General features: G+C 54.5%; 7 protein-coding genes across 7 annotated transcripts in view; 4 read left to right on the plus strand and 3 right to left on the minus strand.

Annotated features, from left to right (window-relative positions):
* The window catches only part of CHGG_07467 (uncharacterized protein), a gene marked incomplete at both ends in the record, with an annotated part of 1,930 nt that extends 944 nt beyond the window's left edge, over window positions 1–986 (plus strand). The window contains 4 exons of the mRNA XM_001225122.1: window positions 120–246; window positions 305–338; window positions 572–585; window positions 826–986. Coding sequence (XP_001225123.1) covers window positions 120–246; window positions 305–338; window positions 572–585; window positions 826–986 — 336 coding nt within the window. The remainder of the gene's footprint in view (window positions 1–119; window positions 247–304; window positions 339–571; window positions 586–825) is intronic.
* Window positions 987–2,012: 1,026 nt separating this feature from the next.
* CHGG_07468 (uncharacterized protein) lies at window positions 2,013–2,655 on the plus strand (the record flags this gene model as incomplete). The annotated part of the gene is made up of 2 exons (XM_001225123.1): window positions 2,013–2,434; window positions 2,490–2,655. The coding sequence occupies 2 exons, from the start codon at window positions 2,013–2,015 to the stop codon at window positions 2,653–2,655; spliced, it is 588 nt and encodes a 195-aa protein (XP_001225124.1).
* A 333-nt stretch (window positions 2,656–2,988) lies between these two features.
* CHGG_07469 (uncharacterized protein) lies at window positions 2,989–3,885 on the minus strand (the record flags this gene model as incomplete). Its single annotated transcript, XM_001225124.1, has 1 exon — window positions 2,989–3,885. The coding sequence occupies one exon, from the start codon at window positions 3,883–3,885 to the stop codon at window positions 2,989–2,991; it is 897 nt and encodes a 298-aa protein (XP_001225125.1).
* Window positions 3,886–5,413: 1,528 nt separating this feature from the next.
* CHGG_07470 (uncharacterized protein) lies at window positions 5,414–11,480 on the plus strand (the record flags this gene model as incomplete). The annotated part of the gene is made up of 13 exons (XM_001225125.1): window positions 5,414–6,134; window positions 6,187–6,233; window positions 6,388–6,755; window positions 6,910–7,111; window positions 7,177–7,567; window positions 7,640–8,270; window positions 8,322–8,429; window positions 8,508–8,839; window positions 8,929–8,956; window positions 9,039–9,619; window positions 9,724–10,888; window positions 10,972–11,063; window positions 11,245–11,480. 13 exons carry the CDS (start codon window positions 5,414–5,416, stop codon window positions 11,478–11,480), a joined length of 4,902 nt encoding a protein of 1,633 aa, XP_001225126.1.
* A 737-nt stretch (window positions 11,481–12,217) lies between these two features.
* Window positions 12,218–12,651, plus strand: CHGG_07471 (uncharacterized protein; the record flags this gene model as incomplete). The annotated part of the gene is made up of 2 exons (XM_001225126.1): window positions 12,218–12,425; window positions 12,587–12,651. 2 exons carry the CDS (start codon window positions 12,218–12,220, stop codon window positions 12,649–12,651), a joined length of 273 nt encoding a protein of 90 aa, XP_001225127.1.
* Window positions 12,652–13,229: 578 nt separating this feature from the next.
* Window positions 13,230–13,823, minus strand: CHGG_07472 (uncharacterized protein; the record flags this gene model as incomplete). Its single annotated transcript, XM_001225127.1, has 1 exon — window positions 13,230–13,823. One exon carries the CDS (start codon window positions 13,821–13,823, stop codon window positions 13,230–13,232), a length of 594 nt encoding a protein of 197 aa, XP_001225128.1.
* A 580-nt stretch (window positions 13,824–14,403) lies between these two features.
* Window positions 14,404–15,516, minus strand: CHGG_07473 (uncharacterized protein; the record flags this gene model as incomplete). The annotated part of the gene is made up of 1 exon (XM_001225128.1): window positions 14,404–15,516. The coding sequence occupies one exon, from the start codon at window positions 15,514–15,516 to the stop codon at window positions 14,404–14,406; it is 1,113 nt and encodes a 370-aa protein (XP_001225129.1).
* Between the last annotated feature and the right edge of the window lie 96 nt (window positions 15,517–15,612).

A 15,612-nucleotide genomic window follows, 5' to 3' on the forward strand; every position in this document is an offset into this window, starting at 1 on the left:
CCCCCCCCTCCCCACCACCCGGGATCTTGAGATATGGAGAGGAAGAGATAAAAAGCAACATTCTGACACTCAAAAGCACTGAGTTCGGCTCGCATAGGAACTATATGTTCGGCTGAAAGGGTGACTCGTTGCAGCGGGCGATGGATTCGCCGTGCTATGTCAACTGCCCGACGCTCAAGACGCAGAGCGTCTCGGAGATGAACAAGTGCTCCGTCCCGAATACTGTGGACGAGGACTTCAGTGGTTGTGAGTGACTCAGATGAACTCCGAAGTGTGGTTAACCAGTACTGACACCGTCATACAGGGCTCAAGGCACTGCCGGGTGCGCCGACGGGCGTGTAGGTTTGGCATCTTGGAAACTGGGCGTCCGGTACGATAAGTACGTAGAGAGAACGAAGGCGTTGGTTGGGGAAGGTGTCAAGTGTGTCAAATCCTCGAATCATCCCAGAGGCAACAGAAACAGGTATTAAGACAGGAAGAGAGTTGGAAATGGAACCTTCCATGTTTAGCACACTTTTCCGAGCAGATAGTGAAAATGTTCTACAAGACATATTATACTTTCTGATAACAGAACCAATGTCCGTTGTGTTTGTGTTGCGTGTTTCATTAGGTACCTACCTAGATTGACTTTGATCTGGCTGAGGTTGCGGAGATTCCGTTGCCTGTTTGGTGCAGCACCTTTGGGTTGCCTCCTACACCGGAGAAAAAAAAATGAGTCTCTGTGCAGCAAGACGCCTTCTTTCTGAGCGGTCCCACGGAAAAGTGTGCGGCCTCCAGTATCCGCCTCGAATCTCGTAATGGCTGGACATGGCTCAACAATGGTAGCGAAGATGGCCGCGGCATGTGCGGATCCGACTGAAGCATTGAAGAGCGCTCGCGCACCGAAAACACCGACCATGACGTCGCTTCGGATGTCAGCGGCCCCAGGCGGCCAGGAATCGGAGGTCGGCAAAACCGTTGGGATCTCGGATGGCAACCCGCGCTGAATTCAGCCAATAAAATGAGTGACTCGCTTCCAATCAGGGCAAGAGCAGGGCAGGACCCCACTGTGACCCAGGCGGCAGGCGACTGTCAGCCACCGGCAAATGGCACTCTGCAGCTCTGCTCAGCAGGCAGGTTGCCCCGCCGCACCTGCATAGTGCTCATGCCACACCAACCACCGCCGATTTCCTTCCCGCAAAAACAGCGAGTTACTTCCAGGCCATTTCCCAATCCAACGTTGCGGAGGCGAGGTCGGGCTTGCTGCATCTACGCGATATCGGCCAGCGCAATACGAGCTTCGAGAGAAAATTCGGCTCGACGGTGCCATTGCAGCAGCATTCGCCCACGTAGCACACGGCGGCCGCCTATGAGCTCTCGAGGAGAAACCTTCCGTGTCCGCTCGGGCAAGACCGCTCCCAGATCTTGTCCCACCAACCTCGACCCCGCCACTGTCCCGTCCGCGCCGTTGATCCTCGGACCCAATTTTCCCGCTGGTGTTTGTGATTTTGTGGCCCAGTCTCACAGGCAAGACAGGCACGCCGCCATCACGAGGGGATCTGCAGTTCTCAATCCATTTGGGACAGTGGCTGGCGCTTCGAATGGCTCCCTCCACTGTCCACTCGGTGCCACCGTGCCACCTCCATCGCGTGGTTGGCGCAGCACCACATCCCACCGTACCTCGCATGTCACTTGGATGCTGCAGGGAAGGTAGTCCGGCTGGAGCGGGATGGCGATCTGACGCATGCGGCATCTGAGGGCACTCATGTATAAATAACTCGGCGGCTGCCCGCCTTTGCTGGGCCGAAATAATCCAAAGCAATAAAGAAGTGGACCAAGAAGCAGATCCAAGAGCCTGGTTCAAGTTGACATCCCAAACGGTCAAGATCTACACTCATCCATCATCATATCTTGACGCCATCTCATCTCGTCTCTCTATCCAATCTACCACCCACTCTCAGGGCTTTCTCTCCTCTCTTCCTTCCACAATCAACCGCCACAGCAACAACCACCCAAAATCACAAGCCGTCAAGATGTACTTCCGCACTCCCTTCGTTGTTCTCTCACTCCTCGCCCTCGCCTCCGCCTCCCCCGTCCCGAGCCCCGGCCCTGCCGAAGGCGCCAAGTCACCGGCCGGCTGCTCAGACACGTCGTTCAAGAAGTTCACCTGGACGGCCAAGAACTTTGACTTCCACGCCTCCTACATCTTCACGACGCCCGCCCACCAAAACTCATGGGGCTATGTGTCGTTCGACTTGTACAACCCCGGCGACCAGACCACGGCCCACTGCGAGGGAGCGAGCAACCAGCTAAGCGACTTCTTCTACGGCACCGTCCCTTACAAGTGCAACGACACCGAGAGGATCGGCGAGACCAAGTTTGACTTTGCCCGCCCGACCAACCAGCTGCGGGTCAACCAGACCTGGACCTGCGACGACAACGACCCGCAGTATCCGTGAGTTCCTCCTGTCTTGGTACTCTAACAATTCACCGTGCTAACTTGGGCATAGCACCACCTTCACTGGCCGTGGCAGCATCGACTTGCCGCTGGACTGCAAGGACCAGACCTGGAAGAACCCGGACTGGGAGATGGGCCAGATCTACTCCAGCCGGACCATCACCTGTGCGCCTGTAGAGAGCACAATCAAGCCCAACGAGCTGAGCGCTGTGGCGTAAGACGGTGACGGACTGGGTTCGGTTTTACGAGTATATGATTGATGATTGACTGGCAAGTCTCAAATATGGGTTCGCGGGCGCAGGTATGGTTGGATAATAGCCCGCCTTAGCGGTTAATGGTTGGATCTGGACTGGATAGATTTTAGACTTGCAATGTACATGCACACTTAACAGAACCTTCGCCAGGGGAGCTGGGAGAGTAATATTTGTTGTGTTGTTTATGGCCTCAGCCCGTAACCACCCAGTCGAACCAACACCTCGATCTACCAACGGCCAACTGCGAGCCTTGAAAGCTCGACTGCTCAACCGAAACTCAGAACCACCCCCCCAAGCCTAGTCATAAAACACCTCCTTCAACACATACCCATACTCCGCATACGACGCGGACGCCAAACCCATCTTCTCAATATCATAATCATTCCACAGCCCACCCCCCGCAACCTGCGCCTCCCGACTCCACTGCGCCAGCCGACTCCTCACCTGCGCCGGACTCTGCCCAAACTGCGGCTTCGAGTCATTAACCACCCACAAAATCGGCACCACTTTCATCCCCAGCGCCGTCTGCCAGCTCGCCGGCACATTCCTCGCCCCGCCATCATACAACTGCAGATACACCCGATCCAGCAACCCCTTACTCTCCCCACTATTCACCCCCGAGACCACCCCCGCCCAAAAACCCAACCGCCCCGCATCATACGGCGCGATGGTATACCGATACCCAATCGCCCCGAGCATCCTGGCGAACGCCACGGTGCTGGCCGAGTCATAAATACTCTCATCATCATTATTGACCGCATCCAGCCCCCACGCCGCGCGCAGCGCCGCGAAGTTGCGGTACAGCGGGGTGGTGGCGCCGGGGCCAGGGCTGGCCATGAGCTGGCGGATGTTTTGCGCGTTCATGCAGATCTCGACGCGGTTGATAAGCGTGCCGCTGGCCGTTTTGAAGGACTGGACCTTGGCGGCGAGGGCGTCGCCGCCGACGTAGGCGCCGCCCGAGGCGAGCAGCACGTCGCTGCTGCCCGGGGTGTTAGAGTAGTACATGATGTCGCCGTTGGGGAGGACGCCGACGCCGAAGATGATGAACGTGTTGAAGCCCGAGGTGGTGAGCGCGGTCGTGTTGGATTTGAGCACGTCTTTGAAGAGGAAGATGCTGCGGATGGGGGAGGCGGCGAGGGTGGTGGTGAGGAGGGTGTGCAGGAGCAGGGCGCGGAGGAGCGCGGGGAGATTCATCTTGGTGGGGTGAAGGTGAGGAAATCGTGGGGGGGTTGGCTGCTCTGAGAGATGGGAAATGCCCTCAAGCAGGGGCGTCCGTGATTTATGTGTTGTACGTCTCGAGATGTATAAAGCAGTCCTACCTTCATGTCATGGTTAAGCCCTGGCATTTGTGGGAAACAAGGTCGCAATCCAGATGATCATGCAGATGGGACATCCACTTAGATTTGCCGTAAAATATTGGGCGCCGGTTTTTAACTCATCCGGGCAGTAGGAATGGAACTTCTGGATATTGTTCCCTGGTTAAAAGCCACTCGTGTCTTCCCCGCCCGGTTCTGGTTGTGTGCCGGTGCGGCCCTTGGTCATCAAACTAAACTGCTAACTACCCTCAACCGCAATTATTCAAATCCGTGAATGTGACTTTGCTATCCCTGGACTTCAATAATAGAACCATTCCAAGAAAGCTAGCGAATATGTGACCCAAACGCCGAGACCAGAGGCAGGTTTCGATTCTACTGTAGGTAGTCAGACGAGACCACATGCAATCTACCGGGGCCTGGAAAAGCCATATGCAGAACTATTACTCCAACCTTTCTTTATGTCAGCTAGCAACTACCTCCTTACCTCTTACCTATTCTGCTAGCAAAAAGTTCTCCAGGACCGAATTCTTATCCTCTATCTTCACAACTCCCTTTAACAACAGAATGTGACACAGTTCTCGGTCACGAACCCATATTGGCCCCTCGGCTCCCAGCTTGTCCTTACTCTCGTTACTCGTGCGACCAGGCTTGGGGCGCTGCCCCTGCTCTTGATGCCCTTTACCACCTCGCCATTCCCATTGGGCAGTTTCGTTTGCATCTGACTGGCGACGATTCGTCGCGGCCAACGCGGCACCGGTCATGAAAAGATAGTCTCTGTGGTTGGCCAGTCTCGGACGCGGCGGAATATGCTGGCCGCGTTGGGCGAGATCTGGCCCGTCACGGTGGGGCAATTGTCGAAAACATTGTGCTCGGGAATCTCTGCGATAAAAAGGGGGGCTGCAACTGCTTGATATCGGTACGTTCTAGCCGGCTGAGCTGGCACAACTACCTACCTAGGTACCTAGGTAATTCATTTCCATTCCGCTCTGGTTGGTTGTATTGCCACCACACCCACACTCCGACCGATGATGTTGTGCTCAGAGCCCCTCTCTCTCTGACAACTCCTCGTGTTGATTAGAGCACCCACCCGTCACGGAACACTTGGTTTAGTCGCAATTGTCGCCAATAGTAATCTGGCGCCGGCTTGCACCAATGAGAGTAGCAGCCAGGTGCAGCTCATTAACACCAGGCTAGACGTTTCCAGGCAAAGTTAGGCGGGTGTTACGGCCCAAAGAAGATCCTGGCGACACGGGCGGTCTCCAAGTCTTCAACTAATCCCCAGACGAATTCCCCGGTTTCTCCTCGTTCTTCCCATCCATTATGACCAGCGGGAACTGCCCAGCCTCTAGTCTTCAATTCCATTTGGGTTCGCCTAAGAGATCAGGCCCAGGGGCTGTTTGTCCGCCATGAGACGACTCAAACTATTTCGCCGTTTCCATCGCCAGAAAGAGGCATCCTGCTCTCCCCAACCTAGCTCCCCGAGATCGAGCGAGTCGTCGGAGGTCTTTCCGCTAGTCGGTGGAAGCTCTGCCAAACACTATGACACCGGCACCCCGTTCCACTCGGAAATAGAGGCCCGTGAGGTAGAGGTCTGCCCCGGGCCACCCAAAGACTACATGTCGCCAGTCAGCCGAGTGGAACACGATGTTGGGATGGATCTTGCACTCCAACCACCACCTCCCTATCAACAGTCTGAGCAGTTTCAGGTTCCGCTCCTCACTTCCGCGGCAGGGACTCAGAAGCCAACTCCTGCCCGAGTCAAGCCGCGTGCGTCGTTGGAGCAAGCTGAATGTACCACTGTCCCGGCTCCAACCCTGTCTCCAGCCCCCAATGAACAGGTTTTGGGCGTTGATACATCGACCAACCTGAGCCCTTCCCGCCCCCAGAAGTGCGATGATTGCGAGCAGGAACGCTCCGTTATTTGGTTTTGCCGGGCTTGCAATCTCGCCTTCTGTGACGAATGTTGGGGTAGGCAGCTACCACACAAGAAGAACAAACCCGGAGATGTCGCGCATGAAAAGACCAATACAGAGATTGCGGAGAAGGTCAAGAACGTCCTGACACCTCCAGCGGATGAGATTACACGCGAGCAGCTTCACCATGAGGATGAGATGACGGCTTGGTTCGGTGAGCGGTTCCAACCTCCAGTGTTTTGTAACTGCGTAAATGCTAATATTAGGCCCATCAGGGATCGAGAGACGGGATCGCGGCAAAGCCAGCCACCTTGTACTCTACGACTACGGGCGCCTCTCCGAAATTCTGAACAATCGGGGACCAAAAGCGCATGACACCTAGCCTCGTGTCCTTCGTTGGGGAGACAGGAGCGGGCAAAAGCTCCCTGATCAAGCTCCTGATCGACCTTGATACTGCTCACGGACAGAAACACTCGTCCCCCATTATTGGCCGTGGAGGTAGCCACCACCCAACATCAGAGGATGTGCATCTATACCTCGATCCTCGCACCGCTCAAACCGGTCACCCAATCATGATGGTTGATTGTGAAGGCTTGGACGGTGGCGAACTCGATCCTGCTGGTGCGAAATTCAGGTTCAAGAGGAGAGAAGGGGAAAAGAAGAAGGCGATGGAAGACGATGGTTACTTCAAGGCCTTGGGGATCAGCTCTGAGTACAAACTCCAGTGGTCAGTCGGAGATACAGGGAAGACCCGAGGCTTCGCGGTCACCCACCTCTACCCACGACTGATCTACGCATTTTCGGATGTCATCGTCTTCGTCCTGCACAACGCACGGTATGTCATTTCCTCCCCACCTATCTATGTATCTTCCGAAAGCCATGGCACGCCTGATTGTTGCTCCCGCTAACGCTCATCAGCGTCATCGAGCAGGTCTTTGAGAAACTGGTCACCTGGGCTGCCAACGCCCATAGAAACCTCAGCAAACCAGCCTCTACTACCTTCATGTCATTATCGTGCTGAACAAACATGAGGACTTTGAGTCGGCAGACACAACTGCCATACTTGAAGACATCTCGAGCATTATCGAGAAGAATAAAACACTTTCCAAATGGGCTGCCCATTGGAGAGAGCGAGGCAAGGCGATAGAGAAGCTCTCTCACCTTGTCCACTGTTACTACAGTTCCGTTGAGGTACGCCATCGTGTCCAAGAGAGTTGGCTGACTACGATTTTCCGGCTGACCTCCTTCGTCTAAAGATCATGCGAGTTCCTGGCAAAGACAGACCTCAGCTCGTCCACGACAGAGTCAAGAATCTGCAGTCGTCAATCAAGAAAAGCTGCACTGCCGCTCAAACCGCGAGAAGTCGCGCCGGTCTGCTTCTCGAGGTCGAGGGTTTGCAGACATACATGCACGAAGCCTTTTCGATCTTCTCCGCGGAACTAGACTCCCCATTCGACTTCATCAAGACATCCCATTTGATGTCACGTCTCTCCACAGATTTCAGCAACAGCCTCCTCCGGCTTTTACGGGACGTTGTGAATTTGTGGAAGGACAAAATGGAAGTCTCTGTGTTCCAGTTGTTATTTGAAATAAATTGGCTTGTTGCCTCCTGCATCAACCTTGACGCAACCCGGCAGGGTATTCAGGGTGGGTTCAGATACCTCCTACGAGTCCTACCTCCAAACACCTACATGTATCTATACTAATGATTCGATTCAGGCACCTCGGCCGATATTATGCTGAGATATGTCACACAGCTGGACGAGGTTCTCGAAACTTTCTGCAACCAACTGTGGCCATGCGAGACCTGGGACCTGATTTCGAAGCCATCCACCCGCTGCATCAACACACGCTTCGGGCATACAAAAGGCCATCAGTCTAAGAACGGAAAGGTTTTTTTGGCGGGTAGTTACAAATCTAGCGTACACTTCGACGCGTACCGCCAAAAGTTCTTAGCCAGCATCTACTGGAACTTGGATCATATATCAACCACCGTCGGTTCGCGAGATGTCACGAGACTACACGCGGCGGCTCAAGTCCATCAAGGAATCATCCAATCGTTTTTCCGACAGGCTGATCCCCCCCACGAGCGGCCGCGAGGAGCAAGTCGCCTCACAAGTCGCAGCTCTTGCTTCTGCTGTTTTGTCGAGCCAGGGGAACATCCCATGCCTTGTGAACACGTACTCTGCACCCCATGTGTCATGCTGTATGGAAAGCACAGCCAAATGACGCGAATGGAACCCGAGTTGTCGTCCTGCCCCATTGGGTGCAGATGGTCAAAGGACGCCGCGCCCCAGGTTGTCCGGCTCAAGCCCAAGTCCGCTGGGGTCCGGGTATTATCACTGGATGGGTACGAATGAATCTTTAGAGTACCGTTGATTCTCACTAATCATCATGGCAGAGGCGGAATCCGGGGGTTAGTGGAACTCGAAACTCTTCGGCAGATTGAGATTGCTCTGGGCGGGAACCTTCCAATCCAAGCGTTCTTCGACCTCATGGTCGGGACAAGGTTCGTGTTTGTCTTTCGTGCTATCATGATCCGCCTGGGGCCATTACTGACCGGTAGTTACCTACGTATTGGCTATAGCACCGGAGGTATTGTAGCGCTCGGTCTCGGCGCCATGGGATGGTCAGTGAATACCTGCATTGACCGATTTCGGGAGCTCTGTACCGAGGCTTTCACCAGAAGAAGGGGTGGCATCTTGGTTGAGAGTTTCTACCACTCAAAATATCAAACCACCACCCTCGAGTCTGCCTTACAGAAGGCATTTTCGGATCACAGACTTCTTTTCGGTGGCGGTTGCCAACCCAACTCTTCAATACCAGCAGTCAAGGTCGCCGTGACCTCTTTCTCACTTGTCGAGAACAAGACGGCTGTATTGTCGAACTACAACCGGCCATGTACGGTTAGGACGACAGGTAAGCCGGCACTGATAATCCTTCAGTTACTCTAGAGCTAGCGCTAATCCAACTCCCAGCAATATCTCATTTTCAACGCCCTGAAACAGCCGCGGAGGAGCTGAAAATCTGGGAGGCGTAAGTAGATATAATCTTCAGTCCCTCTCACTCAAAACCTGTAATATTCGACCCCCTAGAGGTTGACTCTTTGGTCTTGTAGGGCGAGAGCAACATCGGCGGCCCCCCAATACTTCCAGAAGTTCCTCCACGGTCCCTCGCGAAAGACGTATCTCGACGGCGCAATGCTTCACAACAACCCTGTCGAAATCGCAGAACAAGAGAGGACCGCACTCTGGCCTGACGTGCCCTACCCCGACGTCATGCTTTCTCTGGGCACCGGTCACTCACTAGTTGATCAGAGCTTTCCTAGTCGCATGAGGCTAATGAGGTCGAAGACAGGTATCGTGACATATATGCAGAATCTCATCGCCCTCCTCAGGATGAACATGGAAACGACGCTCAACTGCGACGAAGCTTGGCTTAAGTATGAACACTTGGTACGGGCCATTGCAGGGCGCTTTGATGCCGCGATACCTATGTTTCGCATCACCCCTACACTACAGGGTCAACTCCCCGCCCTTGACGAAACCGCCAAAGTCAAAGACCTCAACGAACAAGCTTCCAGGGCCTTGCAAGGCGATTGTACCATCACCAAAATTGCGGCCCAACTTGTAGCATCCTCGTTTTACTTTGAGCTTGAATCGATCGTGGACGGGTACGGGGAAAGGTTCAAGGCTACAGGTACGACTTACTGGGCTTCATCTCGTTCCTCTGGGAGAGGAGGTCTAATAGCTTGGATATAGGGCGCATTTGCTGCAGATTATCACAGCGGTCAAACGCGATAGCGTCCCTGGGGAGGCACCTCCGCGATCAAACGAGAGTGGTGAGCCAGCGCCCACTTCGCGTCCACGTCAGCATTCGGGATAATCAGGGAATCAGAGCGGAGGTTGCGGCTGTTGACCTGTCAAACATGGTGAGAAGCATGGTTCAAAACGAACCCTACTCCGAGCGCCTATCTTTCGACCTCAAGCACAAAGCCGCACCCATCGAAATACGACTGCAGTTCGGAGATGCGGCCTCCTCCAGTTGCCTCATCAGCGGATTTCCCCGGTCTCTGGTGCCCAACTCGTGGTCACGGGAAAGACCAATTTCGCGACTAGCCGGTTTGGATACCAACTCCTCCGTCGGCCCCCTTCGAGACGACAGAGTTTTGGACTGGAAACCTCCGGAGCGACAGGATGGCATGAATGCCGTGGATATTCAGCGCTACATAGATCCATCGCGAAAGCTGGGGTATAACGTCGACGACCCAAAGAGACAAGATTCTCGACTCAGATCACATCTACTTTCACGCATCCTGCCTCAAAGCTCTGAGAACGATGCCTCCCATTTGGCAAAGAGCCGCATGAACCCAATACGAGCGGCACATGTACGACAACGGGCTCTCGAGCTTGGACTCGATCCGACAGATTTGACTGACGTAAATTGGTCTCGCTTCTTCCTGGCACTGAGCCAGGGAGACAAAGCACTCGGCAAACTCATTCTGATGAGTGTTAAGGCTGATATTAACCTTCAGGATCGACGCGGCAGAACTCTGCTGCACATTGCAGCGCTGATTGGAGACGAGGATGCGGTTCATCTCTTGCAGCAGCACGGGGCGAGGAGTACCAGAGACCGCCACAGTTGGCTGCCTATCGATATTGCAAGAAGGGAAGGCTTTCCACAGCTCTTCCACCTGCTGTCATTAACCTCCCTCTCCCCTAATGACCGTCAGCCTCTTCCTCTATCATATTATCCCGAGCCCACCGAATGGGCTGGTTCTACCAACCCAAGCGCAGTCACCATCAGCGACAATGGTTTGGTCGCTTTCTTTGCCGACAAAGATGCCTCTGGCCCGGCTGAGCGTCTGACTGGTGCGCGACGGAGCGTCATCTCAAACCACCCTATCCCACCCGATATGTATGAGTACTACTTTGAGGTGGAAATCCTGGGAGCATGTCGGGACGGAAGGTAAGACGGGCCCCTCTGCCAACCCAGAAAGACACTGAAGTTGCGACCCGCAACCGCTAACAGTTTGGTTCGTCTTGTCGCAGAGTGACGGCTATCGGGGTGACCAGGTTCGAGTCCATGTCACGGTTCGGGTTCCAGACCCTCCCAGGATGGGACTCGAACTGGGGCTATCATGGTAATAACGGACAAAACTTCACCGGGACCGGGTGGGGCGCTCCATTCGGTCCAACGTATGGCCCAGGGGATACCGTGGGCTGTGGGGTGGATTTCTGGAATGGAACTGTCTACTACACCGTGAACGGCCAGTACCTTGGTGAGTGAGCCCCTCATTGTGAAATATACTAAATACGGCGTAGAAAGATGCCTTGCTGACGATAAGGGCCATCGCTCTTTCTCAGGAGTTGCTTGTAAGGGCGTCAAAGGCCAGCTGTATCCTACCGTCGGGTTTTGCTGTCTTGGGAAAGTCAGAGCCAAGTTCAACGTCACGCCACCGGCGAGGGAAGAACCTCAAGAAGTGAGCGTCAGGCACCAGGAAGAGTTAGAAGCGTTGGATTGGATACCGTCGCTTGGGCGTGGGCGAGAAGACTTGTGAGAGCTCCATGTCAACAACGACACCCCTGGTTGAAATCACCGAGAGAATTGAAAGCGTGTAATTCATTCACTACAGTACGTACACACGGCGCAACGAGTGCTAGGCGCCAGAACAGAATAAAATTGTCTTACTTCTGAGACTTGATGTCAAGGGCTAAACTCGGTCAACGGAATAAGAAGTTATTTCTGAAGGTATCCGCCCCGTCCTTTGTGACCTTTGAAACTTTCGAACGATGCTGCTCAGGCCTAGTGGGACTAGGTTTTGTAATTTCTAAAGCATTAAAATTTCAGAGGAGGTATGGGTGGCGTGAACAAAAGGGGTTGCGACTTAGTATAATACCACAACAGCGTCAGCGCAATAGTTGGGTAGCTGTTATTGGAGTTACGGGATGGCAGTGTTGAGCTAAGATCATGTAACCACCAGGTAAATCCCAGTTAGGTAGCCGCCAAAGATTTCTACCCAAGCCAACCATTTGTGCTTGTAGGCTATCGAGATCATGGTTGCTCACGACGTCATCCCCTGACATCAGACCCCCACAACCACCAGGCAATCCAACATCTCGGGTAGAGCCTGTGCAAGTAACGTTTCACGGATACGCGATAACCTGTCGTAAAACCAGACATGTACATCTCCCATTAACGCGCTCAATAGAGTTCACACTCTAAAATTCTAGCTCTCAGCTCAACACATCTGCATCAACCCATATCCCATCCACAACAACATCATCAACACCAAACATGCCGCACAAACCCCTCCGCCAACTCGCCGCCGAAAAAGCCCGCGGCAACAAGCCCGCCAACCCCTCCCAGCTCGGCGATCCCATCGACCTCAAGGCCGAGACCAGTGACGGCGAGGATCCTGTCGAGAGTCCTAGTGCCGGTGGCGGTGACAACATCGGCCGTACTGGCCTCGATATACCCCGGGCGTCGCTTGAGGGGGGTCCGGGTAAGAAGGGGGAGAAGAGGGACGGGGTGGTCGGGCTGGGGAGCGGGGCGGGGCCGGTTGGTGGGGTGAGGAAGAGGGGGTCGAAGTTGTAGGGGGGGCTGGGGGGTTGGTTGGCGAGGGGGTGATGGGGCTGATGGGTTGGTGTTATGATGGTTGTGTAGATGGGGGGAGTGGTGGGTTGAGGGTTCCTAAGATGGGCTGTGTCGCATGGCGGTTGGGTACCTAAGCGGGAGGAGTGTCTGAGATGGTGTATATAGGGTCACGTGTTGTAGGTAAAAGGGGGATTGTTTGCTGTGGGATAGGTCTTTCAGTATTGTGTCTGGCACGTTGCTTCCACAAGGCTCAAAGTATTATTTAACATGTTGTTTTTAGGGTGAGGAATAACTTCAACGTCTCCAAAGGAGTTGCCCTGTGGCATCGCAGTTGATGAACGGTGACGCAGTTACCCATGTGGCCACGAAAGGGGGAAGATCATCGCTGAAGCAGTGGGTGAGAGGCAAGGGCGGTGAAGAACCCCCCTTCAACTCACTTCACACTCCAAAATATTGCCCTTGGTTGCGCTGGCAAGCGATAACAACGCGGGCCTAGGGAAGAGCAGACAGAGATATCAGGACTCCTGGTGCTCTCTCACGATCTTGCCGTCTAACTGCTTCATCCACGCACGCCCAGCTGACCCGAACCTTGATCCGTAGTCCACATGAAGGAGACGGATCAAACCCTTCCTAATAAACACCGGAAATCTAGACGGGGTATCACAGATCACTACTCATACAAGTTCTCAAGCCACGACCTTCATTCCACCACTCAACCACCCCATTTCGTGTTCAACTCCGCAAGCGCCTGATACAACCCACGACTCCCATTATCCTCCAAAACACTCCTTGTCGCCCTCGGGACCTTACTCAGCACAAAATTCGACACCGCGGCCTTATCCCTCGCATCCGGCCGCCCAATCCCCACCGACACGCGCGCCCACTTGCCCACCGCTGGATTAGCGCCCAGCGCGGCATGCACGCTCTTAACCCCATTATGCCCCCTCGGACTGCGCTTCCACTCCCGCACCTTAATCACGCCCAGCTCCTCCTCCAGGTCATCATGCACCAGCACGACCCCGACCTCGGCGGCGCCCAGCCGGCTGTCGACCAGCTGCTGGCGGTAGGCGGCGGCCGCCCACGGCCCCGTCACATTCATGACGGCGGGGGACTGCAGGAGCGAGTATTGTGATCCGATGGAGGCGAGCGTGTTGAGCTTGCCGATGCGTTGGGCCGAGAAGGAGGGCTGGGATGGGCCCAGGGCGCGTTGTAGCGCCTCGAGCACGATGTGCCCGGCTGAGTGGTACGTGTTGCGCATCTCGCCCGGGTTGCCGAGGCTGATGACCACGAGCCGTTGTATTGTCATGGTGGGCTCGGTAATTACGGGTGTTGGCGCTTGGTTTGGGGTGGTGTCTGTGGGAGTGCGGGATCTCCGCTTCCTTTTTCCTGTCTCTTTCTTCGTGACCTGCTGTGGACTTGTTCCGATAGACATGAATGAACGGTTTGTTGGGTGTTTTCTCGTATTTCGGAGGGAGATTGTGTAATCTCGAAGACTCGTCTCGGAGATTGGGATGTCTTGCTCTCGTCGATGTGCTGTGGCTGGCGGGGCAAATGGATCGAGTCGATGCAGTTTCGTTGCGATTCGCGGGCGCGCTTTTTGTTCTGGGAGAGAGAATTGGAGCAAAGGAAATAGAGAAACCCCAAAGCTAACCAAGAAAATGTCGATTTGTTATGTCGTTGAGACACGCCTCAGCCGGCGCGTGAGTCACTCGGCTTGTCCGAAGCTGTCCTCAACCAGGCGGCGATGATTTTCAATGCAGGCACAAGTCGCTGCAGGGATGAGCGAGCTGGCCGGCTACATGACAAAAAGAGTCGCACTCAGAAGAAGTCAGGACACAAAATGGGCACCTCGATTCCAGAACGTTTTACATACAAAAAAGCGTTCCTTAATGACCCGTCATTCTACCCTCACCCTGGACAACATCCTGCATCCGTTGTACCATTGAGTCGACCAATCTGTTGATCCAATCTTGGGATCGCGCCTTCCATGCTTCGATCATGAGGCCCCGAAGCTCCTCTTCGGTTTTCACGGTGAACTTGACTAAGTACTGCGTTATAGCGTTCCATGCATTGTCGATGGGAGAGAGGTCTGGGGATCCAGGCGTGTTGAAAAAGTAGTTTAACTGGTGGTCCTGCTTCCAGTCCCGGACAATGTTGTGCTTGCCTGTGCCATGCGCGGGATCGCCCTCCTCCGCGAGAACAAACCGGTCCCCAGACGCAAGCCAGGGACCGACAGCATTCTTGAGGAGCTCATCTCGATATATTTGCATCGTCATCTTCCCATTCGTGTTCTTCCCTGGAACCTCGAAGAAGTAGAGTTCCGACTTAAAATTCCACCCGAGCGCTGCCCAGACGTGAACTTCTTTCACGTGTTTCGGTTCCGGTTCTTGGGCTTCTGGAACACAATTTGGGCAATGCCGTTGACCAGGCTTCCGAATGGCCATAATCTGGCCCTCGGGCCCAAGACCAAAATGTACCGCCTCAGACCACCGGATATCACGCCATTGTTGAGGCGTTGGGCGTTCTCGAAGCGCTACTGTCGCGGCCTCGAGGCGCTTTTTAGCAATTGCTGGCGAGACCCATCCGGTCCGGCACGCGACGCATTTACGGTGCCCAAGCGTATCAAGTGTCCGTCGAACTGTTCGTCTGCTAGCTTCCGCTGTGACGCCTGCTTCGCGTGCTAGCGCTTCCCAGGAAACGACTCGGCCCTCGAAACCGTATTGCCAGATTAGCCTCTCCATCGTGGTGATGTCGTCAGCTCTAAGAATCTTTTTACGACCACGTGTTTCGATACGTGTTTCTTCGGGGTCGGGAAGATTGGGGTCATCTTGAAGGCCAGGTCGGTTGCGCAGTTGGCGGACGATCTCCCAGCCGTGTCGTCTGCTCACTCCGAAGTGCTCAAAAACACGCGACTTGAAATAAGGAATCTTCTCCTTCTCAAGGAAGGAAATAGTACCTAGAACCTGAGCTCTTTTCTGCGCGTCGATGCCGTTGCCCATGTTGTGAAGTATTCGGTTGTAGAGAAGCTCAGGTTTTCTGGGCGCGTGGGATTTGTTGGTTGTGAGCGCGACCTTTTTTGTCCCTGGGGGGCAGGG

Source organism: Chaetomium globosum, genomic scaffold (assembly GCF_000143365.1).
Source record: "Chaetomium globosum CBS 148.51 scaffold_5 genomic scaffold, whole genome shotgun sequence".
Classification (NCBI taxonomy): domain Eukaryota; kingdom Fungi; phylum Ascomycota; class Sordariomycetes; order Sordariales; family Chaetomiaceae; genus Chaetomium; species Chaetomium globosum.